Genomic DNA, 25,548 nt, shown 5'->3' with positions numbered 1-25,548 from the left:
GTTGTTGAGTAGTTTTTCAGTCATGTCCATTTTGTGAGGAAACTAAGGCACAGAGAAGTTAAGTGAGCTGGCCAGAGCAACACAGTAAGCATCTAAAGCAGAACAGTAAGCATCTAAAGCAGGAGTAGAACTGATTCTTAGTCTAGCATTCCAGTCCACTACATCACCTAGCTTTATGAATGTTATCATAACTATCTGAGAAATTCTTCAAAGCATATTGCCTAGTAATAAATGTCTCCTAATAATAAATCACATTTATAGGCCAATTTAAAGCAGTAAAACCCATTTCTTAGAACTCTTGGAATTAATTCTGTAAATGCTGAGCTGACAACTCTATTCAATTTTTCCTTGCTCTTTCTCAATTCTAAACCTTCTGGCAAAAATAAATGGAAAACAAAATCAAAACGTAACTACTCCAGAATCATACCTTAAAGCCTATGTTTTACAGTGGCAGACCCCCTGCTGACTACAGTGCTGGTAAATTTACACTCTTTACCAAAGTCAGTAATTCAGGAGGCTCACGACTGACTCACTGTTACTAATGACTAGCTTTCACTTTTGGGTTCTGTGGCTACTATTGTGGCGATAAGATGAGTCACTGGCATCTCACTCTAGACATCACTTTTTAAAAAAAATTTAATCAAGGGAAAAATAAATAAATACTGAATGCCTGAAAGAAGGGTATGCAATTGCCAGGTCGCCCAGAAAAACAGCAACTTGAAAATAAGATGGACAATTAGTCTTCCTCATGGGGCTGATACACATAACTTCAGGGAAGCTTATTCTATCAAGTGAACCTTCTAAACCTGTTCCTGTCCTTCCTTCAGATTGTCACTTATTGGTTAAGTTTCCTATAGTGGATATAACCCTTAAGAAAAAGTCAAGGGAAAACAAAAAGCCAATTAGCCACAAGGGATACAGTTTTGGCTTCTGAAGGAGATTGAAAAATTAGGTCTTTCAGAAAAGTAACTACACTTTGATGATGTTTAGCTAAGACGATAGGGCAGATTTCAGTATCCGACTTCCCATGCCTGTTGCTCTCAATTGAATATAGGCACATGCAACGGATCTGGGTGGGTTGAGATAAGCCATAATAACTTGTAACATAGCTAGCCTAAGCTAACTTAAATTCACTCATTTAATAAGCATTTTTAATTACTTACTATATGCCAAGCACTGTCCTAGGTACTGGTACTGGGGTTATAAAGGCAAAGAAATGAAAATGTTTCTGCCCCACAAGCTGCTTACAGTCTAATGGAGGGGAGGGCAATAAATAAACATGAAATATAACAGAAGCAGATTCAGACATGTAAATGTTTTTGACATATTCAATGCATGAATGTGCTTTGCTTGACATATTCAAAAAATAAAAATAAAGGCTTTATTTTTCCTCTTTTTCAATGGGGGGCAGAAGGACATAGGAAGACAGAGAAGGTGGATTTTTATACATGGAAACAAATAAATTTAAGAAAATGAAAACAAAATTTGGCAGAGAAAAAAACCTATTAACCAAAAGTACCAAAGCATATCAGCCAGCTCTAAATTAGCAACTGGAAGGAAGAAGGGGATCAGAAAAGGCCTTGTTCAGAAGAAAGCCCAATGGATAACACGACTGGTTTTCTTGGCAGAAAGAACTGCAAATTGTTTCATCTCGCATGTGTTTAAAGTAAGGAAGCCACATACATCATTTAGAGGGTTCTACAATAAAACAAGGGCTTGTGTCCTGGCAGAGGTAGCAGCCAAAGAGGGTCCCCATGTACAAATGATATGCCTGTGCTTCAGAATAACCCAAAGATGGGAGAATTGGACATTTAGAACAAAAAAGCTCCAATGACAATTGGTTTACCACTGAACTAATGCTTCCTTCTTGATCTTTTTTCTTTAAACTGAAGCCATCACGATTTACTGAACACATTCACCTTTCACCTATCATCTGATGAACACTTTATGTGTTCTAAGCCTAAGACTAGGAACACAAGGGACAAAAATATCCTAGTAGAGGAGCCAGCCACTGCCTTGCTGATTAAAACCTCAATGCTAAGAGTAGCAGATGGTATTTCCAGGGCAACTTTGTTATGAATCTTCAGAATAAGAAGTGGTAACAAATATTATGTAAATGCAGGCTATGGGCCAGTTACTCTGGAGACAGTCAAATTATTGTGGCTGCCACGCATAGACGATTCTGATTTCTTTAGATGTTAGGTACATTCTAAATTCCTTCCCTACCCTACCCCCTTCACTCACTCTCTCTCTCTCTCTCTCTCTCTCTCTCTCTCTCTCTCTCTCTCTCTCTCTCTCTCTCAACACATGCTTCATTACTCTGCAATGACCTAATTCAGATGTTCTAGGCAAATATGTGGGGGAAAAAAGTATGAGTGAGAGACAAGAGTCTAGCATCGGCTCTGGCCATAACTACAGTATCCATGTAGTTATGATAGATACTTTATCCATTATCATGGATATGACACTATCCAGGACACTTTGGGAAAAATAATTTTTTCTCACTAAGCCTGTTTCTTAATCTATCCATAATTACAGTAGCCATAAGACCTTGGGGAAAGATTGTTTCTTCATCTATATAATTGAGGGTGGGGTGATGGGGGGGGAGGTCAGACTAGATAGCCAATCTGATTCAAGAAGCATTTATTCTTTTTTGTTTTGTTTTGTTTTTGTTTTCTGGTGAGACAATTGGGGTCAAGTGACTTGCCCAGGGTCACACAGCTAGTAAGTGTTAAATGTCTGAGGCTACATTTGAACTCAGGTCCTCCTGACTCCAGGGCTGGTGCTCTATCCACTGTGCCACCTACTTGTCCCTCAATAAGCATTTATTAAAAGCCTAATATGTCTAAGTTAGGTGGTGCAGCAGAGAGAATGCCAGGCCTGGAGTCAGAAGATTCATCCCCCTAAGTTCAAATTAGATCTCAGACACTTATTAGCTGTGTGACCCTGGGCAAGCTACTTAACTCTGTTTGTCTCAGTTTCCTTATCTGTAAAATGAGCTGGAGAAGGACATGGCAAACCACTTCAATATCTTTGCCAAGAAAACCCCAAATGAGGTCATAAAGAATCAGACATGACTGAAAAACAAATCAACAACATCTGTAAAGCACTAGAGATATGAAGACAAAAATGAAATTACTCCTGCTCTAAAGGACCTGCCATTCTACTGCAGGGAAATACAACATGTACTAGGATAAGTAACTAAAAAATACCTGCAAAGTAATTTTGAAGGGGATGGGGTTTGTAAGACAGGAAGAATCCCTACAGTCCCTCCCAGACTTAATATTCTGGGATACCGAGGTAAAATACTTTGAATCTGAAGAATCATTGAGCAAGGTAACAACATAATCAATAATGACAGCAAATGACATTTATGGGTATAGGGGTTGGACCTGTGGTTTTTTTTTTATTTGTTTAGGGTCCCCACCCCATGCAGTACCCTGAGGGCAGCATCTATTTAGTTTTTTGTGTTTGTATCTCTAGTACTCACTAGAGTACCCTGTATATGTTAGGTGTTAAATAACTATCTGTTGAATTGAACTGGCAAAAAAAAAAATCAATCAACAAACATTTATTAAGTGCGTCCTATGTGCCAGGCACTGTGTTAAGTGCTGGGCATATAAATGACAGGTCAATTCTTTAAGGTCTCTTTCAACCTTAAATCTATCCTCCTATGAAGAGTGAATTCATTCTGGTCCAAAAGTTTAGTGTCGTTCTCTAAATACCAGTCTCCAAGGGGTGTAACAATCAAAATGCTTCATCTATCTTTAATCTGATATGTCTGGCAGTACCTTTTGAGGCAAGATTTACTTATTGTAAAGAGGTTGCTAAGATGAAAAAAAGTATAAAAAAGGAAATAAAGCTACATAATTTGGATTTGAGATTTCTCTGCATACATTCATTTGGCATTACCTACCAGGCTGTATGGCCTCAATGGTAAAATGGGCAAGCACGCCAATGAGTTCTAGTTCTAAGTAACAACATCGAGGAAAGACACTTCAGCCCCAAGGCCATAAACAACTATTCAGAGCTCTGAAACTCGAGTAAGACTGTTGGCATCAGAGCAGATTTCAAAGACATGGAGGAGGCTGAAGAAGGGCATAAGGCTGGAAGGTGAGGAAGCCAGGGAAATCTCATTCACAGTTGCTGCTGTGAGTCTCAAGCACTCTGTAACCCCTGATTGGACTCAGCTGACTATGAAGGGGCAAGTGAAAACACACAAAAAAATTTAACAAGTTCATTTGACATACTCTCCAAGTTCTCACCTTAACATCTAGGTTCATTAGAGAAAAAAAAAATCCAAGTTTCCTTTTGATCACATTCAAAGGGAGAGAGGAATAGCTCATTTCTTCCAAAGTCTGGGAAAGGTGCAGGCATATTAAATAAACAAATAAACAGATAAATAAATAAAGACACCCACCACCTTCACAACCCCAGCCCATTAAATATGATGAACAAAAGTCATGGGGGGGGGGGAGAATAATGCTTCAAAACTGATCAGAAGAGCCTACAGCATTCAAATATCAACATGAAAAAACATCTTTTCTACCACAGACTAAATTCATACCACATGTCTACCCCCAGAAGATCAGTTTCTTTAACTAAACATGATGTGAATGATACACACTTGGTAAATAAAATAAATACTAAATGAATAAAACTAAAAAGTACTGTGGAAAACCAAGGGCATACCTGCTTCATGTAGGCATAACACATGGTCTCTGCCACACGCTTTCCTTCATCATAACAGGCTCTGGGTCCTATTGGATTTACATGGCCCCAGTAATCTTCACTCTGGGGATGGACTTCTGGATCTATTGGAGAGAAATACAGAACTGGTTTTTCTTGCTCCTCATTTCAAGCTTACAAACAAGGCAAATTCACATTGAAAAAGGGAGTGTGTGGAAGACGGCCAAGGTATTACATTTTTATACTGAGAATGATTTGAAGTATAAGGAAGACATCAGCAGGATAGAATACTGGGGGAATAGGATAGTGTAAACAAGTTTGGGGTGGTCTAGTAAGAACTCTTTCCCTTTGGATACAGTTTCTACATTCCTGAATGTGAGTAAATGTGTGAAATATTTTAATGGGGACCTGAAGTAAATTATTTCATTAAAGGTTTTTTTGTTTTCTTTTAGGTAACATGAATCATCATGTCCTAATTTATTCATCCTGTATACTTGATTTTACATACTTTTCTATGCTTTTCACTCTTCTTAAAGCTCTGCCAAAAAAGTTAAACTTCTATGTGAGAATTAATAATCACAAATGTTATGTTTTTCATGGAGTTTAACTTCCATCTAAAATGATCACATAAAAAAAAAATCTCTGATGTCTTTGTTTTTGGGACCTACCCAAAGGTAGTTATCTACAAGTATAATGTAAAGAATGCTGGACTTGGAATCAGAAGATGAGAGTTCAAGTTACAGTGTCCCCACTTGTTATTTGTATGCTGTTAGCCAAACTAGCTTCAGTCTCAGTTTTCTTAACTGGTAAATGGGAATAAAATAAAACAATAATGAAAACAAATTTGCAATCTTCCTTATCAGGGCATCATGAGACTCAAATGGGAATGTATGTAAAAATGTTCAGATACGTGTCAGAAGGAAACCAAAACCCAGTCTTCAAAAACAACTGATGCTGAACAATCATTAATGTACCAAGTATCAAATATTAAGAGAGACTATATGATTATTTACATTATTTATTTAGATGGACAGGAAAGCATTAAAGACACTTATTGAGGGTGTATCATTGGAGCACAAAAGATCACTTAGGGACAAGTCTTTCATTCCACAACTAAACACCTATTATAACCTGTGAATATATCAGGGGAAAGAACAGTGTCCTTAAGAACACAATGTCATAACCCTAAGGTATGAATCAGATCTTCCCCCTACAAAATAAATTTTCATAGAGAGAAGGAAATAGAAACGCAAAAAGGAAGGTTTCCTATATTTAAGGATTCTATATACAGGAAACAAAACAGGAACAAAATTAGGTGGTTTCTCAAAAGGATGAAGACAAACACAATATTGGTGAAGGCCTGGCCTACCTGTACAGAATAGCCCTCATGTTTCATGCAGTAGGAGCTAATTAATTCTATCATTAGCATCAACGTCAGAAAAGTTCCTGGTGAAAGGTATCTGTGCATCCCAGAATAACCAAGTAGTAAAAAATCATGTTACAAAGAACAATCCCAAGTACCTGAAGAATATTTCCTTGTGTACTCAAGACTTCTCTATTCAAGTTAAATGCTGCCAACATGAAAGATTCATGTTTTCCCTGCTATTTATGGTTCAAATAAAGGTTTATGAGCAAAGGAGCACATGCCCACATAAAGATCTCAATACAACAGTCTTATCTAGCTTTCTGAGATACTATATACAAAAGATACACTATAAATAACATTTAGGAAAGCTTTTTTAAAAATTAAGTATGAAATGGAACAGATGGTAAATTTTAGAAAATGTATTGCTTCCATAATCTCATGGGAAACAAACTCCCATCAAATAGCCTATTCAAGTGAAAAGGGAAGGTGGGGAACATGGGCTTTGTGATGATGCTATCTTGGATAGGACAAGGGAGGTCCCTTCATATTTTAATCTTTTAAGACAGTGCTCAGCCCATGTGACATACTAGCTTGGAATGAAGAGCACAGTCCTTGAACGCAGGGTTTTAAGATATCTTGTAGCCTTTGAGGTTGAGGAAGAAAACACCTGACAATTGAAAGGGAGAGCAGCCAGTCATTTCCGCATTTGTCCAAACAGGACAGACGATGTTTCAATGTTTCTTCAGAGATGGGAAAGGAAGAAGGAAAGATAAAATAAGGGGAAAGTGAGAAAAGGTATATGAGTGAAGACAGAACATTTCAGTGTCTCATCTGTACCAGATTCCCAAGAAGCAAATCAAGAAAGAATAGGGGTATAATTTCCTTAAGCTTCTGAGAAAAAGCTAAGAATGTTCTTTCCCTGGGTTGTAAAACAACAAAAATATACACAGACTTGACTTTTGGGGGGTGGGTTAGGTGGAGTACTGTTTAGGTAGCAAAGGTCTTACACATCCCAGATTTCATTCCAGATGTGCCCCAGATTTCACTATCCTCTCCCCATGTAGCATCTGTATAGTTTCTCAACATGTCGTCCAGAGCAGCACCATGACACGCGTACCGCAGAGACTTTCAGCCTCACGCTAAGCCTAAACCGGATTGCTTCTGATACTCAATACCCTGCACACATGCAGTGCTTAACATGAATATTTTGCAATTCCATGATTTCAGTGGTGTGGGTCTTCCATCCACTGATGCAGGTTACACTCCTCTATACTCTAGGAAATAAACTCTGTGAGTTGTTATGGCCAAAGTAATTCATCACCTTTGAAACTAACATAGTGATGAGCCGCTCTAAATAGCTAATCTGGTCCCTGGATGACAGACATACAGTCTGTTGCTAGGTTCATACTTGAAACCCTTCCAGCTTAGGAGAAGCAGCTAAATGCTTTCCTCTGATGTACCCTTTGGGAACCCAGGGTCACCTCCACACACATAATGAGGAGACATCAGTGTAGGACTGAATGGAGGATAATTTTACACTGATAGTCTTTCTATTACATACATTACTGTTGTGACAATGGTAGGCCTGGGGAAATGCTGATGAGAATGCTGCTAGAGGGTAAAACAGTTTTATGAGAGAGATCTTTGGGATATGCAATCTACAGAAGGCTCTTTCGGACATCTTAGAGCACATAAGGGGCAGCTAGGTGGCACAGCAGATAGAGTGCTGGGCCTAGAGTCAGGAAGACTCATCTTCCTGAGTTCAAGTCTGACCTCAGACACTTACTAGCTGTGTGACCCTGGGCAAGTCACTTAACCTTGTTTGCCTCAGTTTCCTCATCTGCAAAATGAACTGGAGAAGGTAAACCACTCGAGCATCTCTGCCAAGAAAATCCAAATAGGGTCAGGAAGAGTCAGACATGACTGAAACAAACGAACAATAGGAAAAATTTTTTAAAAGCAGTTGATGTGTTTCTCCTTGGAGCTGAGTTTTGATCCTTCCTCCTCTGCCAAAATCAATCAAACAGTCAATTGTTTATTTATGGAAGAAGAACATTTTAGGAAAAGATGCTGAGAAAAGAGGTATACTGGACCCAGGAATGTGGTAGGTGCTAGTGAAGTCCAAAATAAGGGAGAAAGGAATACTTTGTATTCCTCTGTGTTTGTATTCCAGTGTAGGGCAGAAGATTGGAAGGACAGAGTCCCTATTAAGGCTGGGAAGGTGGAAGCATTAGGCTTCTGGATAAAATGATGCTGACTATTGTCTGGCCCATGCCAATGCCCATTGGTTAAAAGGCCACTAAGAGAGACAAAGCGGAGCCAGATTCGTTGCTATTGCCTGAAGATGGATCCAGGTTCTCCCATCCCGCTCACGAAGGTGATTTTGAAGGGCTAATCCCCACTATTTTTTAGGTTCTCACTCAACAAATAAAGACATACAACCTGTCCATCCTGTTTCTCTTTGGGTCTCCTCTTTTCTTTATCTTTTTTACTGAATTCCAGAATTCAGTCAAAGAAGCAGTAAAAGGGTACAAGTAGGGAGAGATAGGGTATAGGTGTGACAAGAAAAGAGTACAGCAGGAGGAGAGAGACTTAGAGATAAAGGATTCTGAGAAGCTGCAGGCATAAACATTTTCCTGCTTTCCATCCCACAGCAAGCTCCTTGCTCATCTAGGCCCTTGGGGATGGTGAAATCTACACTGGGGATAGTCTAAGAGACACATTTTTAAATCAGGCCCTTTCTGGCCACAAGACGATTTCTGGGGTGACTGCCAAACCTTCAACGCCTCTTATCTATTTACCAAATAAATGCTTACTTATCTGTGACCAATGGTAACAGTAACAAAACAGTAATAGAAAATGCAGGCTCCATCTAGAGTTCTACCTTAGCATTCTCCTACCAAAGTTTTTATAAAGTTCTGGCGGGGGGATGGCCCCCATTAACCCCAAGTAGCAAGTTGCTGCTGTCTTACCTCCGTATACTTCCGAGGTGGAGGCCAGAAGAAGACGTGCTCCAACACGTTTTGCCAGCCCTACAAATGTGAACATGTAAAAGGATCACTATGGATTTTGACATGACAGGGCAGGACACTGACTCTAGAAACTATAAGATAAGCATTTTTTATACTGAAATCAAGGAAATGCTGATTCTATCACAAAGTGCATATATTTCAGTGTCAGGCTGCAAAGAGACCATAAAAGCCAAATCAAAAGATGGGGTAGTGGTGGTTCAGTAGAAGGTGAAAGGCCATGTTGGGAGGGGGCAGGCCCTATTTACTAGTCTTGCCTCGGAAGCAAACACTCCTGTTTATTTATTGACAATTACATCCATCCAGAACTCAATGTCCTGCTCTTGGAAATGACATGTAACCCAATATCGGAGCTGGGATATTAAGGCTCATGTTCTTGATGAACAGCTCCTAATTCAGAGGTAACAGTCTTTGTTGCGTGCTAGGCTCAGGATGATAATACACAGAAGAGGCTGGGGCAGCTCTACTATTCCACTACTGAGTAGACAGGGGAGAAGACGGAGGAAATCATGTCATATTGTCTGATCTACCTGGCTCCTGTGGAAGGGGCTGATAACTCCTGCTCAAATTCCTTTTTTCAAATAGAAAGATGAAGTTAAAAAACAAAGCAGAACAAAAACTCTTCTCTATTTTCCAAGTAAACTCCATTTCCTGAGTTAGTCATTTTAAGAAAGTTAGCTTTTTTTTTTTTTAGCTGGCAAGGTTCTATTTTCTTCTGGCTACATAGGACGCTGATTTGAAGGAGAAACTAGTTTACAGAAATCACCAGAAACTCACATTAACTAAACCTAATATAAAAAATTTAATCATTTATCTAGAGAAATCAGGGTCCATTTTCCCCGGACTGCTCTTAGCATCCTCCACCCCCTTCCTTTGAAATCAAACCTCCTTACTTAAGTACAATGAAAAAATTGTTATTTTTTTGAGGCAGAGGGCCTAGGCCCACATCTAATTCTGCCATTTGCTATCCATGTAACCGTGGGCAAGTCACTTAGTCTCATCTGAACTAGAGGACCGGAAATGTACTATGCATTTATACCTGCTTTGTCAATACTTTCATAACTTGTAATTTACCTTTCCCTCAAAACATTTTAATAAAAGAAAACCAGAATTAAGGAATTTTGTATTGTAGCTACTACTTTTTGAAACCTTTTATGTGTTTAAAGAAAAAAAAGCATCAACAACAACAATCCTACTGTAATAAATTAATTATCTAACAACCTGAATATTAATTCTCTAATAACTTAAATAATATTCATTGATACATTAATAACATAACCACGCACACTGAGAAATATATGTGACCTTACAAAAATGCTAACTTCATCTTTCTCCCATAACAAACATCATTGTTTTCTCCCATAACAAACCACTGTTAAGGGTACTTTACCTCTACTACAAATCTTGTGGCTTAGTCCAGAGTCAGGTAATACAGATCAGTTTCAACCTACCTAACAATCAGACAGTTTCTTCTCCCCTGCTTTAAATAATCTCCACTTAACACCCACACACCCATGGCACTGTGTCAATCTAGATCGGAGGCTCAAAGTCATGAGTGCTTCTTTGTAAATTTTTAAGATGGAAGGCATGGGACTCATTTCTGGCACTGGATAATTTCTCTAATCACCTGTGGAATTGTAGAGGGAAAGGTGATGGCTGAGACTACAGGACACCTGACGAGGGGCAACTCCTAAATATAGACACCTGCTTTTAGAATGCTGGCCAACTGCTCTACCGTAAAGATGGTTACTCAGTGAGAAACACACTGCAATAACATAAGGGCCCCAGGGACTGCATTAGAACTAAAGAAGTCCTAGCTGATAAGCCGGCAGTCAAGACGGGTAACTACCAAGGTATTGGAATGCTCCCTTCATAAGCCACAACACAAGGGAAGCCATTCCAAGCCTGAGATAAATGGCCAGAGCAAGAGCACATGATGTGGATTCATAGCTTGTTAAGTAAATAAATATTCTTTTTTTTTTTTTAAGTGAGGCAATTGGGGTTAAGGGACTTGCCCAGAGTCAATAGCTAGGAAGTATTAGGTGTCTGAGGCTGGATTTGAACTCAGGTTCTCCTGACTCCGGGGCCAGTGCTCTATCCACTGCACCACCTCGATGCCCCGTAAATAAATATTCCTGATAAAAGAAACAAGGAACGAATTTCAACTTACCCAACATATTTAGTGTTCCGATTGTGTTGGTCTTTAATGTCTTGATAGGATTATACATGTAGTTTGGAGGAGAAGCAGGAGATGCTAGATGATAAATCTGGTCCACTATGAGAGAAGAATGATGAAAGCATGATTTCCAGAGACCTATACAAATCTCAAGATTTTACAACAAAGGCACAATTGAGTTGGTTAATCCCTTTGTCAAGACTGTAATATCTTATTAGTCATAAAAACAACTGTGTTTAGTGATATTTTAGACAAGCAAGCAAATGTCACCAACCAAAGCTTATTGAATGTGCCAGAGTTTTAAAAGCCTTGTTTTTCTGGAAATGAAGCCAATTGGATAATTTGGGTGTTTTCTGATTGAGTAATCTTAAAGACAGGTGAGGAGAAGCACTTGAAACAGAAAGAACACTGATTTTCCAGGCACAGTAATGGTCACTTGTATATAAAGGAAAGTGTGTTTTCAATTTGTGAAGAAAAAGGAACAAGCAAAAAGACATAAAAAGGAAAAAAATTGTATTTTATGTAATTTAAATGGATTCTGTACATGAAAGGGGAGACTTTAAGATTACTGTTAGGAGATAGGACGACTTGCAAAACTATAAATGCCACGACCATTTTAATTCTGATGCATTCCATTTGATGTATCTTTATATGATGTATTCCTTCAACAACAGTGGCACCTGACTCAAATAGTAAGGGATCCCTACCGCCATACGATGACTTGGAAAACCACAAATTAATATTATTTGTGTTGTACTACATTTTCATATATTTTGTTCAACATTTCCCAGTTACATTTTAATCTAGTTCCTGGTGGCACTTGGAAGCTTTGCTGGCTAGTTTCAGCAAGCTACTGTGAGTTTGACACCTCTGATCCTTCCCTATTTCTACTAACTGCCATCACCATTTCTCACTCTCTCTTATAACATCAGAAGCATCTTGGGTTCTGCTTTCTCCCTCACTCCTTATTACCCCTTACTGATGTCTGTGAACTCTTTCACAATCTCTCACATTTATTTCTCACCTCCCCCCCTCCCCTCTCCAATCGTCACCTCTTAGGTTCAAATCTCTCAATATTTCACCCCTGGACTATGCAATCCTAACTAGCCCACCTGCCTCTAATCTTCCCCTTCTAATATTCACTTTAAATAGTGCTGCCAAATTAGTCTTCCCAAGGCACAGCATAGCTCTGATCAAATCACTTCAAAAAAACAGACTTAGAGGTGGAAGGGACTCTGAAAGGCCATCTAGTCCAACAACCCCTCCCTCCTCATTTTGCCAATGAGGAAACTGGTCCATACAAATTAAGATAGCAAGTAGCAGGGCCAAAAGTTGAACTTAGGTCCTCCAACTCCAAAGCCAGAGCTTCTTCCATTGCACCAAGGCTCCCTATTATCATAACGAATAAAAGTCCAAACATTTTAGACTTGTGCTTAAGGCTATGCTACCTTGCCGGCTTACCTTTCTAAACTCTGAACACTGCTAACCCTGACCCTTTGCCATTCCACAAAGAGAAGTCTCAGGCTTCCCTACCCCTGCTCCTCATCACCTCCATCTCATCCACCCCTGTTTCTTCCAGCTGCTCTATTACTCACTTTCAGGTTATGCTATACAGTATGTCCCCAAAGTCTTGCTGCAGTTTTAATATATTAAAATTTAAAACTACACTAAGACTTTGGGGATGCCCTGTAGAAATGGCAATTTCCACGAAAACAAAAATGACATTCAATTCACTGAAACATATTCACCTTCTTTCCCTCACATAATAATCAACAAAAAAAATCACAACCTGCTTCTAAAAATACTCAATCTCTGAAATTGCCTTGCAAATAAATACAGTGTTTTTTGGGATTTAAGGTTCAATGCTTAAAAACACATCTCTTGCCATAGCAATGATCACCATATGCCAACTGTTCATCCTCAGATAACAGAGAAAATAATAGCTCCACAGCCAGAAAGCAGGTTTCTATCATGTCTTTTCTGTTTTCTCTGTTTATTACCCTCTATCTTAGTTTCCTGGTAACAGTATATTAAATTACATTTTATATTCTGAGAAAAAACTGGCAGATATGACTGCTGAGCCACTGTCAGTGATCTCTGAAATACATGGAGAAATAGAAAGGTTACCACAAGCCTGGAGAAGGGCAAATGTCTAACTTTTCAAAAAAAAAAAGGAAGAGGCAGGAGTCTCCAAAATTGTAAGCCAGTGACTTTGACTTCTAAATATAAGTATGTATGGATCAATTTTACTTATATACCTATTTGTGTTTAATGAGACCCATCTCTAGGGTGGAGCAATGGGGAAGGAAGAAAAAAAAGGAAAAAAAAGAAACTTACATGATAACTTTACTATATATTTAAAAAGAATAGCAAGTTGTACACAACTTTTTTATTCTCTGTGTTATGGAAATGCTTATTTTATTCCATAAATTAAAAATAAAATAGACCTAATAAATAAATAAATAATTGAAAAAGAAAAAAGAAGATATTATTAAAGGGATAGCTTGTGAACATTTAGATAAGGAAGCACTGATGAATAAAAACCTGCATGACTTTGTCCAAAACAGGCAAGTTCTTAAGGAGGGCAGAGCTACTAGGGTTTTAATTTCTGAGACCACTGACAGTCCTTCAGCAGGGTAGAAATAACAGAGCTTAACATCTAGTAGGGTGCATTCTTTCACTACCTATATATACCTTCCCCTGTAACTGAGGAGAGGCTTTGTGCCATTTGTTTCATGCTGGGCATAGCTTGTGGTATTTGCACTAGCTGCAAAAATTCCTAGTTATGACTGAGGGACAGACAGGTTGTACTGGACTCCCCTCCTTTCCTTCTGTGCTATGTGGCTAGACTAGGAAGATAAGGGGAATGCTATCGACATGGTACACTTAGAATTCAGCCAAGCATTTGACAAAGCTTGCCATGTTATCCCTGTGGGCAAAATGGAGGTGTGTGGGCTGGTTAAGAGTGCCTTTTAGGTCTGGAAATTCAACTGGTTAGGTGAATTTGAATGAGTTGAATTTCCAAATCGAAAAAGTAGTCATTAATTGGTTGATGTCAAATTATAGGGTGGTCTCTCCTAGAACATCTGAAGGACCTATCTTTGATCCTATGTTCTTTACCATTTTTTACCAATTAGTAATTGGATGAAAGCACAGATGACATGCTTATCAAATCTGCATATGACACAAAGTTAGGAGGGGTAGCCAACATACTGGATATGTGAACCAAGATTCAGGAAGAACCTGACAGGCTAGAATGATGAGTTAAATTGAATAAAACAAAATGAAAGAGGGATAAAAGTCAAAGTTCTACATTTAGATAAACAAATCCAATTTCAAAAATATAAGATGTTAGATATGTGGCTAGACAGCCATCCCTAATGAAAAATATCTGGGAAGGAGAGAGGGGTCCAATGGGAAAGCTCAGTAGTATGATTTAGTAGCCCAAAGAGCGAACGTTATCCTAAGTTACAAGCAAAAGAACTTAGTATACAGAATGAAGGAGATTAATACATCACTATATCATATCTTGGTCAGACCACATCTATAATATTGGTATGGTTCTGGATACTACATTTTGGAAATGATACAGGTGAGCTACAGTTTACCCAAGAGAGGGTGACTACAATGGCCAAAGGATGGAAGAACATGCCACTAACTCACTAGTTAGGCAGGAACAGAAACTTAAGAGACATGATAATTGTGTTCAAATGGCTGAAGGACTACTGGGTAAAAAAGGGAACAGACTTCACTCCTAGGACTAGTCTTCACCTACTGCCATGCTAACTAAGCCATAGAGTACTTAACTTTTGCATGCCTCAGAGCCTGGAGTCCCTACTACCCCAAGTAGGGGCTGTCTCAGTTGCTCAAGGCCCAAGCTCCAGCTTTGCTTCACTTCACTTCACACAGATTTCTCACAGCCACCATACATATCTTTTGACTCTTCCCAGCTGCCTACACTCCTCTACCTACTTTCTATTCAAATCTATTGTCATTGCTCCTAGGCAAAGTATGCCAGTTTTCTCCACTCACCCACTATCTCTGTGACTTTCCAAATCAATTTATACCTCCCTGGTCAATACTCTTCTATACGTGTTATCAGCTCTTAAAGGGTGAAAACTGTCTTGTTTTTGCATTTGCATCTCTGGGGATTGGCACATAGTAAGTGCTTAATTAATGCCTTGTTACTTCTTCATTCAGTATGTGGCTTGGCTCTAGGAGGCAGAAGTAGGGGCAATATCCCAGCTGACAGGGAGATTTAAAACTAATTTATTGAAAAACTTTCTAACAATTAAAGTTGTCCAAAAATGAAGTAGAGAGTCTCTAATGAGTCTCCTCCATTTGGAGGTCTCAGGCAAGAAGCTGGAAGAACCATTTTAGAGGGAGGTTGTATGGTTGTAGGAAGCAGGACATCTTAAACTTTTTCCACTTGTGAGCCACAGTTTAAGAAGTGCTGGCGTATGAAGCGCCAATGATCATATCTGGGTTGGAATAGCTGGATTCTAAGGTGTCTTCAGATATTTGTATTCTATGATTTTGGGAACTGATTTCATTGACTGTCTGACAAACATCCAGTGAACCAATAAATACAATTCTTTAATGTGCCAGCCATTATGGTAAGGGTTGGGGTGATGGGCCTTTTCTCATTTATCGAGGTTGGTCCCCAGACAACAAGTACAGTTGGTACCATACCAAAAAAAGCATCTCATCTGACAGGGCTCATGGTGTGCTGGCATAGCCCTCAAGTACCCAGGTTACATCCAAACTACAATAGGCATCCTGGACGTAGATTGCCTGAAAGTCATACTGGTGGCTTTGATATAATGAAATGGCTTGAGGAAAGCCTCTGGTATGTGGGGTGGAACTTTTATGGAGGATCTACAGAAGGGCAGGTACAAGTATTGCATAAGATGAGAAAGCATAAAGGTTTTGAAGTTTATACCAGAGAAGAGGGTGTCCATAGTAATGAGAGTGTAAATAAGTATTTAAAAGAATACACAGCACCTAAGAGACCCTTGAGGCAGCCAGGTGGCATGGTGGATAAAGCACTAGGCTTGGTGTTAGGAAAAACTGAGTTCAAATCTAGCCTCAGACAATACTAATCAATTAATTATTAATCAGTATTAATCAGTATTATTATATATTAGTATTATAATATATAAATATGTTACATTATAATATATATAGTGTTATAATATAATTATATAATATTATAATACATATTATATATTAGTATTATATAATTAATTATTAATTAATTAATATTAAGTGATTTGGACAAATCATTTAACCTGTTTGTCCTTGTTTCCTCAACTATAAAATGGGGATAATACCTCCCACAGGTATTGTTGTGAGAATCAAATGAGGTGATATTTGTAAAGCACTATATTTTGTTGAGTTGTTTTTCAATTATATCTGCCTCTTTGTGACCCCATTTGGAGATTTGTTGGCAAAGATATTGGAGTGGCTTATTATTTCCTTCTCCAGCTCATCTGACAGATAAGGAAACTAAGGCCAGCAGGGTTAAGTGATTTACCCAGGTCACATGTCTCAAGCCAGATTTCAGCTCAGCAAGGTAAGTCTTCCCGACTCCAAATCTGGCACTCTATCCACTTAGTCACCTAGCTGCTCCAAAAGCACTATATAAATGCTAGCTATTATCATTATCAACTATTATTAATTGTTATTTTTATTACTATGTCAAGTTCAAGTAGGGAAAATTTTTATTCAGTACCTACTATTCGTCAGGCACTATGATACCTGCTGAGGATACAAAGGAAAAGCAAAAAACATTTCCTGCTCTCAAGGAGTGTATAGTTTAATGGGGGAACTAATATGTAAACAACTATACAACTGTAACAAACAAGCTATATACAGGATAAGTTGGAGACAGTCTTAGAGAAAAGACCCTAAGATTAAGAAGAACTGGGAAAAGCTTCTTGGAGAAGGTGGGACTTCCGCTGGGCCATGTGATTATGTAGAAAAATATACTTGAGAACAGGTCTTCAGGACTACATGACAAGAACCTGATGATGCAGGCCCACAATTCCTGAATTCACCAGTGTACCAAGAAGTCTGGCATCTGAGAAAGCAGGGCTCAGATTTTCTTCCATTGGCAGCATTTGTTAAGTGTATCTTGGCCTTTATGAATACTCTTCTCAATTCTTTAGGTCAACATTTCCAAACCATGCTTCATGGAATTCTGGTGCTCAGAGCAAAAATTTTGATGTTCAGTACGTTTTTAACCTCTAAGATATTTACTATGAAGTCATGTATGTACTAAAACTTTTCTTATGTCAAATTCTTCTTGATCTATCACTTAAAAAACCTTAATTTTCTCAATTTTGATCTAAAAATTTCAGGAACTTTTCTTTATTAAGGTTTTCCCATCCTTCTAGCACCCATACACCAACTTTATAAGATCTTTTGTCTCAGGCTGCTATTAGGGCTAGAAGGGACAGTTGATTTCACATAAACCAACCACCTCATTTTCTTTATCAGAAGCTGAGGCTCAGAGACCTTTGGCAACTTCCCCGAGCCCATACAGTGAGTGAGTGTCAGAGTCCAGCTCTTCATACTAATAGGACCACAGGTTCATTTAGACCTCAGAGGTCATCAATTCACTCACTTTAACAGCTGAGGAAAATGAGTTCCAAACAGTTTAAGTGACATGCCCAAGGTCACATAGGTAGGAAACTGTGTTCTTTTCATTATGCCACATTGCCATAATATATTTTGAGCCCAATATTCTGCTGTGGTCAGATTAGTTGGGGAAGTGATGCTCAAATGTGATATAGTTATACAGACAAAAATCAACAGGTCTACTTTTTTTTTTTTTAAAGAAAAACAGCCAGTACATTCAATATGCTCATTACCTCACGCTGGCTGGAATTACCAGGAGGATGTTGAAAAGTCAAAGATGAAGGCAGAGATTCTGGATAAGGCTGATTACATGGATACAAATTTTAATAAACTTAAAATCAAAAGAAAGACTTCACTATATTTTAAATTGGCACTGCCAAGGTTTTGTTTGGATCCATTTACTTCTCCTCTAGAAATCTGTGAACTATGAAATATGACAGAGCTCTTAAACTACCACTCTAGACTAAACAAAAAGCAGAACCAATTTTCATATGAAATTCTTGCTCATTAGAAACCAAGTAAAAAAATCCAGCCTCCCCATGGCATAAACCAGCCCATATGCAAACTCTAAGACAGGACCTGCCCAAGTACAGGAAGAAATTTTGAAATGAGGCTTTTAAAAAACCAACCCAATTAAATTAGTTGAATAATACTTTTTTTCAGTAAAAAGACTTATTTTACATAAAACTAAAAAATAATACTTTTTTTGAGTAAAAAAAAAGGGGGGTTGGGCACCGAGTTCAAGAACAATTAAGTGAAAGAAGCTTTCATGGAGTTTAACTTTGGCTTACTCAATTCTGAAGGTAACAGACTGGTTTCTTCCAAAGTGGGCTGGTTTCAGCTTATGGTGTGAATGCAAGTTTTATTTATCTGTTTTCTTTGACTTTTGTTGCTGTTCAGTCGTTTTTCAGTCCTGTCTGACTCTTCGTGACCCCATTTGGGGTTTTCTTGGCAGATACTGGTGATTTGCTATTTCCTTCTCTAGCTCATTTTACAGATAAGGAAACTGAGGCTGACAAGGTGGAGTGACTTGCCCAGGATCACACAGCTAATAAGTGTCTGAGGCCAGATTTGAACTCAAGAAGGTGAGTCTTCCTGACTTGCACAGCACTAGATTCACTGTGCCATCTAGCTGCCCATTCTTTTGCTTAACCATGCAGATAATTAAAAGACTGAGTATTAGAACATTTTGGTTTCATCATATAATGTTTACAATGTTTCAGTAAATATTCCATATCATTCTCACTTGTCATGCCCCAGTTGCCTCTTACGGGCTCTCAGTATAGACCGAATTTGTAGCTGAAGTTTTTAAAAATTACCATGAGTCTTAATCAAAACCTTGGTATAAAATTGGGGCAGATCTAACCGCCTGGCTTGCTTTCCATCCCAAATTACAAAGTGATTCCTTTCTGTTCCTCTAAGATCTGGCTCTTAAAAGTTTTCTTATATTCTGTATAAATGACTGAGGCTGCATGACACTTCTAAGATATGTTAATGACAGGGGTTCCTTTCATGTAAGTGTTGGAGTAGATGGCTTCTGAGGTCTCCTGCGATTCTCTGATTTTGTGATTTATAAAAATACTATCGCAGAATGAATATTAAATACCCTTCATATGTTTAAAGTAACCGTACATGCAAAGGAATAAAGGAAAAGCAACAAAGCCTGCTGGGAAGATCACTTTCCCTAAACATCACGCTGGTGACAAAACTATTGACACGTTGGCCTTGAGAATGTGGGTGAACCATATGATCATCTGACATCTTGCTGAACGAGTCTGCAGCATAAACTATAGACTGGCAATTTTTCAGCTGACACTCTATTCAGGTCATGATTTCTCACCTATTTGTCAGTGGGCAGATTGGCAATGTTGCTGCTGCTGCTCCTGCTCCCTAACTACTCTTGAAGGCACCCCTACAGCACTGAACAAAAATCTAAGCAAATCAGTTTTTATCTATCCTGCTCAAGATGGAATCTGAAAGCACCATGGAAGCAAAAATTTGAAAACAAAACCAAAAACCAAAAAAACCCCCCAAAAAACTGTCACTTTAGGGTTAGCTGAGTGATTTTTAAAATACATTATTATCTCATTTGATCCTCACAACAATCCCGTGAGATAAGTGCTATAATTATTATTGAGAGGCAAGGACCTGGGTTCTAAACCTACCTCCGATGTTTGCAACCTGGGCAATCTTACACTGGTCACCACCTCCCTGAGCCTCACTGCCTTAACTGTAAAACAGAGGGGGTGGATCAGTGGGTCTCTGAGGTCCCCTCCATCTCTAAATCTATGACCCTGCCACCATCATTTTCTAGGTAAAAAAAAAAGGAGCTCAGAGAAGTCCCTTGACTTTACCTACGGATACTCTATCACCTGGCGATATGATGATGACCTACGCTGTCCCGGACTCCAAACACGGTACTCTTTCCACTGCAACACTGATCCCTCTCCACACTCCTTCTTGATGTCCTTTTTTCCCTTCCCCTCCTTGTTTTTGATGTGTCTTTTCTTAGGTTTTGTCTCCCATGAATTCCTGGGCATGAGCTTCCTATGAAATTGTGGAAATTATTGCTAATCGTCCTTCAGTTTAGTTATTCCTTAGTTGGATGGATAAATATTGAGTATTCTCTATCTCCTTTCTTTTCATACAATCTGTTTTTAGGACAAGAAAGGGGCAAGACTTCACTCTGGTGATGTCATTGGTCCTCTTCGAGACTGAAGGACAAATAACAACAACCCTTCTTTTCCAATGCAACTTTTTCTGCCTCGGTAGTTTTAAAGAGAAAAGAGCAAAAAATGACAGTATTACCAAGTCCTGTCCTAAAAAGGGCATTTTTCTACCTCTAGTTGATGGATTAACTTCTTATGGGATTATAAAGAGAAGAAATGAGAAAAGAAAAGAAAAAACCCCTTCAAATTATCATCAAGGAAAGCTACTTCTATGTAAACACTAAATCATATTAATAGCAATGAATTGGAATGTAAATAAAGCAGCAATGTTAACTCTGCTAGTCTAGAATTAGCTCCATAGCATGTCAACTGTTTATACTTCAGCCTGTAATAAAAATGAAAAATAATTCTGAAGTAGGTTGTGGAGGGTGGGGTGTGGGGAGGGAAGGATGGAAGTGGAAGGCAAAAGACAGGTATGTACTAGTCATTCACTACAAGTTTCCTTCTCTCCAATGATACTGACCGCTAAATGAACCTTCCATAAGCACTGCCCATTTGCAATGTCTGGTAATCTCAGCTAGCAAAATTATGACCCTCAGGGAATGAGCCTGAAGAATTTTAAATTAGTTTAGTTTAACCCCTTTTAAAGACATGCTTATTTTTACCTTTTCATAAAACTGCCAAAAATAGCTCAGAAAACACAGTAAGAACACAGGAGTTTTGTTCCCTTTGTACTATCAAGGGAAGGGGAGGAGGTAAGGAAAAAGGGATGGTATAGACCACACAGATGAGAGGCATGCCTGTCAGAGGCACTGCCAATAAATCAGGGCAGGGGTGGGATGCATGGGGGGTGGGGTGGAGGTCTATTTGTGGTTTCTTTTAGAGTATGCTTTAACCATGCCTGAAATCTATGCAAATAAAGCATTTATTAAAATCTGGAAAGAAAACTGCAACAAACTGAGAAGGAAAATGTCTCCAAGTATCCCACCAGAGCTACTGTCCAGAATGTAAAAACAGTAAAATCAGCTTATTTCCTATCATGCAGGGAGATGGCACACATAAAAATAGATGGTCTATTGCATAACACCCCACTGATTCCTCTCTGCTGAAAGCCTCAGCCCAGCCCCAGAGACCATTAAAACTTCAGCCAGACATCCAAGCTACTTTACTTCCACAATGATGGCAAGAGGGCTAATTAAAATTTGAGATGACTTGTGCCTCTAAAAAAGAGGAAGAAAACAGGAACATGTCATATTCTCCCCTTATCCAGTAAGCTCCATTCATGAATGGCTGAATGTAGAGTAAAATATGGCATCACAATTTTTAAAAAATACAGGAGTGGGAAAAAAAACACCTCAGGATCCAGCACCTTACTCTCAGGCTACTAATGCAGCAGCACCATCCACAGAAGAACATACACATATCTGTGTAAATACACAGAGAAGAGCCAGCATGGCATAGTCATGATAGTGAGTTAGCCTCAAAGATATATCCTAGCTGTGCTATCCTGAGCAAGTCACTTAACCTGTCAGCATCTCAGGCAACTACTCAAGATGTAACTTTAGAGAAAATGCTGATTTGCATTGGGAGAGTGAATTTCCTCATTAGGAATTTGCATTCCGACAGGTCCAGTCCAAAAATATGAACACACACACACACACACACACACACACACACACACACACTCATCCCTCTCTTATGCTAATACCAAAAGTCCCACAATAGTCTTGAGGAAAAAAAAACAACAAAAAAAAACCAAAGGGGATTTCTGAGAGCTTGTAAGGTAGTGGAAAAACTAAGGTTTTTGCTTCATCTTTTGACCTATGACTGGATGGTCTCCAAGGTCCATTCCAAGCTCTAGATCCATTATCCTATGCATTTGGGATTGCTTGATTTCAAAAAAATCAGTTAAATCTTTAACTTTTTAACTTTTTGGGGGGGGGCTAGGCAATGGGGTTAATTGACTTGCCCAAGGTCACACAGCTAGTATTATGTGTCTGAGGCTGAATTTGAACTCAGGTCCTCCTGACTCCAGAGCCAGTGCTCCATTCACTGCGCTACCTAGCGGCCTCAAATCAGTTAAATCTTACTTTATATCCACTGAATACAAAAAGTACTGCTGGACCACCTTTCAGTGCTATTAAGTTTTCAGTTCTCACTTAGAATTATAGAACATCATAATCAGAAAAAAGTAATCTTTAAATATAATCAAGTTCAATGCCCTCATTTTTCAGAGGATAAAACTATTTGACTTTTACATGGTACCCTTTGCAATTATAGGCATGTAAATAAATTTTTTTTTCATAATTATGATAATAGTAATTTTTGAGAACTTAATTCACATCTACCAGAGAAAAGGATTTTGACTCTTGGCATATAGCCTTGTAAAGTGAGGCAGTAGAATAGATGATCTCTAAGGTTTTTTAAGCTATACCATTTTATTATCCAAAGATTCTAAAAAGATATGATCTTTGCCTTCTAGCAACTGATCTTTGTGCTTCATACTTAGAATGTGAAAATTTGTGTTAAGGAATTCCCAAGTTAAATGATTAAAACCATAGCATGAGATCACACAATTTAAGGCTGGAAGAGATTTCAGAAATCTCCCTTCATTTTGCAGATGAGGAAACTGAGGCCTCAAGAAATGAAGAGACTTGCCCAAGGTCCCACAGTGACTCAATAACCCCTGTATTCTGACAGTGAAGTCTTGTATTCTTTCCACTCTACAAGCTCCCTGTAAGAGCACAACTCAGATTCTTAAAGTATCATATTATGGTATGCTTGGCAACATTATTTTTGGCCTCCTACAATGATTACTCAGGTATTAATAGTCCAAGTCTTTCATCAATATTCCTCTTTATATTGATCCTGCTCATTGCATAGGTCAGCAACGAAAGAAAATGAGATTCAGGAGAATTCCTTTGCTTACTTTGGGATAGCTCTAAAAAAAAAAAAAGATTTGGAGGAACATGAGAACAAGATTTAAAACAATTGTTGATTACTTCTTTATTTTATCCTTCTACTCTCTTTAGGTCCAACGTCCACAGATTACTGCGGATTAAATGTATTTCTCTCTCCAAGAAGACACAGTTCTAATGGCCAACATCTCCCGCTGTATCTTCCTTAACTTCACTTACACCTCCATTTATCTGTTGCCATGGACAAAGACCTTAGATTGTGATGGTTTTCCACTAACAATTACAATGCAAGCCTCAACACACACACACACACACACACACACACACACACACACATACTTTCCCCACTTTATATCAATGCCCAAAGTGAGTGAGTGGGCTTTCCCCTGGAGTGCTCTGCAATTCAGTTCCAACCTGTTTCCAGACTTATCACTGCCCTCCACTTATTCTCCATCCCAACAACTAAAACCAAACACTTTCAAGTTCATCCCACCCTCTGTACTTTCATTCACTCTGCCTCAAGCCCGCAAGTAACCTTTCCAAACTCTGCCCCATAACATCCATTTGTAGAAACTTTTCCCATTCCTTAAGATCTACCTATAACTCTTGTAAGTAATTTCTTCCTTCTCAAATCTCTCATAAAACTTATTCTGTCGTGGGACAGCTAGGTGGTGCAGTGGATAGAGCATCAGCTCTGGATTCAGGAGGACCTGAGTTCAAATTTGGCCTCAGACACATAACACTTACTAGCTGTGTGACCCTGGGGAAGTCACTTAACCCTTGCCAAAAAAACAAAACCAAACCAAAAAACAACTTACTCTGTCCTCTCCTATGAACTAATCATATAGCAGCTAATACGCTCTTTCAAACAAGCATTATTATTCCTGTCTTTGTCTTATGTCCTCTACTATACCATAAACTCCTCAAGGGGAGGAACTGGTTATATCTTTTTCATCTTTGAATTCCCAGCAATGAGCAGAGGTCAGCCAAGAGCATCACTGACCTCCCAAATTAATTATTTTAATTCCTTACCATCCTTCACTCACTCAGTCACCAAAAACCCTGTCCTACCTACCAAGGTTCTAATTAAGTATTCCTTCTTTCTGATTCCACACCAAATTCTTAATGCAGCTGTTGGCTTCTTTGTACAAGAAGGAATCAAAAGAAACAAAGAGAAATCCATCTAATATCTTTGCTTTTGAAACATAATTCTAATAACTTATAAGTTCTAAAATTCCAGGCATCTTTTCGTCTATAAATGGCCTTCATGCACGGCTGAAGGAAATCTTCACAGAAGAATTGCATGAGGCATGTGCTCTGGACGAGCCAAAATGAAACAGTGTAATTACTACCTCATTAATCCTAACAATTTACAAACATCAACAAAAAAATTTAAAACTTTTCAAGGCTGAAGAACGTTTTTAAACGTGCTCACTAGTTTTTGTAAGGGGGAAGAAAGGATTATAGAAAACATTTTGCTAATTACAAGTACTCTTTTGGGGGGGGGGAGGTGAAGATGAGATTTTCTTCCTTTATCTCCCAACTCTCTCCCACCCTGATGAAGAAAAGGAACAAAGCAAAACTACCAGCTGTCAAATAAATCTGAAAGTGCTAACTTTTTGGTAGCTACCAACATATTTCACTGCATCATGCCTGTGCTAACCTAAAGAGACCACTAATCATTTCTTGGCAGTTTCTGGAAGGAATTTAAAGACTTCTTTTAGGACATATCCCAAACCTCAACTTCTTTCAAGTGCCCAAAGTGTGTGTGTGTGTGTGTGTGTTGTGTGTGTGTGTGTGTTCATGCGTACACGCATGCACGTGTGTGTACAGGGGGAGAAAGAAGAAAACGCCAACAAAAAATATATATACATGTACATATTTTTTCTTATTTACAGCACATGAGCTGACAACTATACATGGCAACTGGAGTAAGAATTTAAACAAATAGCTAAGAAATCAAATAATCTGAATCACCATGATACTCCCAATTCTTTTCTATATGTTATTCATAGGTAATAGACTGCAATATACAAGTTTTACATGACACACAAATTTC

At 38.6% G+C, this 25,548-nt stretch overlaps 1 protein-coding gene across 3 annotated transcripts in view; it reads right to left on the bottom strand.

Moving 5' to 3' along the window:
• The window catches only part of UXS1 (UDP-glucuronate decarboxylase 1), a 146,210-nt gene that overhangs the window by 41,389 nt on the left and 79,273 nt on the right, over window positions 1-25,548 (bottom strand). For all 3 annotated transcript variants that reach the window (XM_020987928.2, XM_020987929.2, XM_078147365.1), the window contains exons 7-9: window positions 11,255-11,359; window positions 9,028-9,087; window positions 4,693-4,814 (exon numbers count right to left, since the gene is read on the bottom strand). In XM_020987928.2, coding sequence (XP_020843587.1) covers window positions 4,693-4,814; window positions 9,028-9,087; window positions 11,255-11,359 — 287 coding nt within the window. The remainder of the gene's footprint in view (window positions 1-4,692; window positions 4,815-9,027; window positions 9,088-11,254; window positions 11,360-25,548) is intronic.

Source organism: Phascolarctos cinereus, unplaced genomic scaffold (assembly GCF_003287225.1).
Source record: "Phascolarctos cinereus isolate Bilbo 61053 unplaced genomic scaffold, phaCin_HiC Scaffold_7;HRSCAF=346, whole genome shotgun sequence".
NCBI lineage: Eukaryota > Metazoa > Chordata > Mammalia > Diprotodontia > Phascolarctidae > Phascolarctos > Phascolarctos cinereus.
Note: the sequence above shows the minus strand (reverse complement) of the source record. Positions and strands in the feature narration are given on the sequence as shown.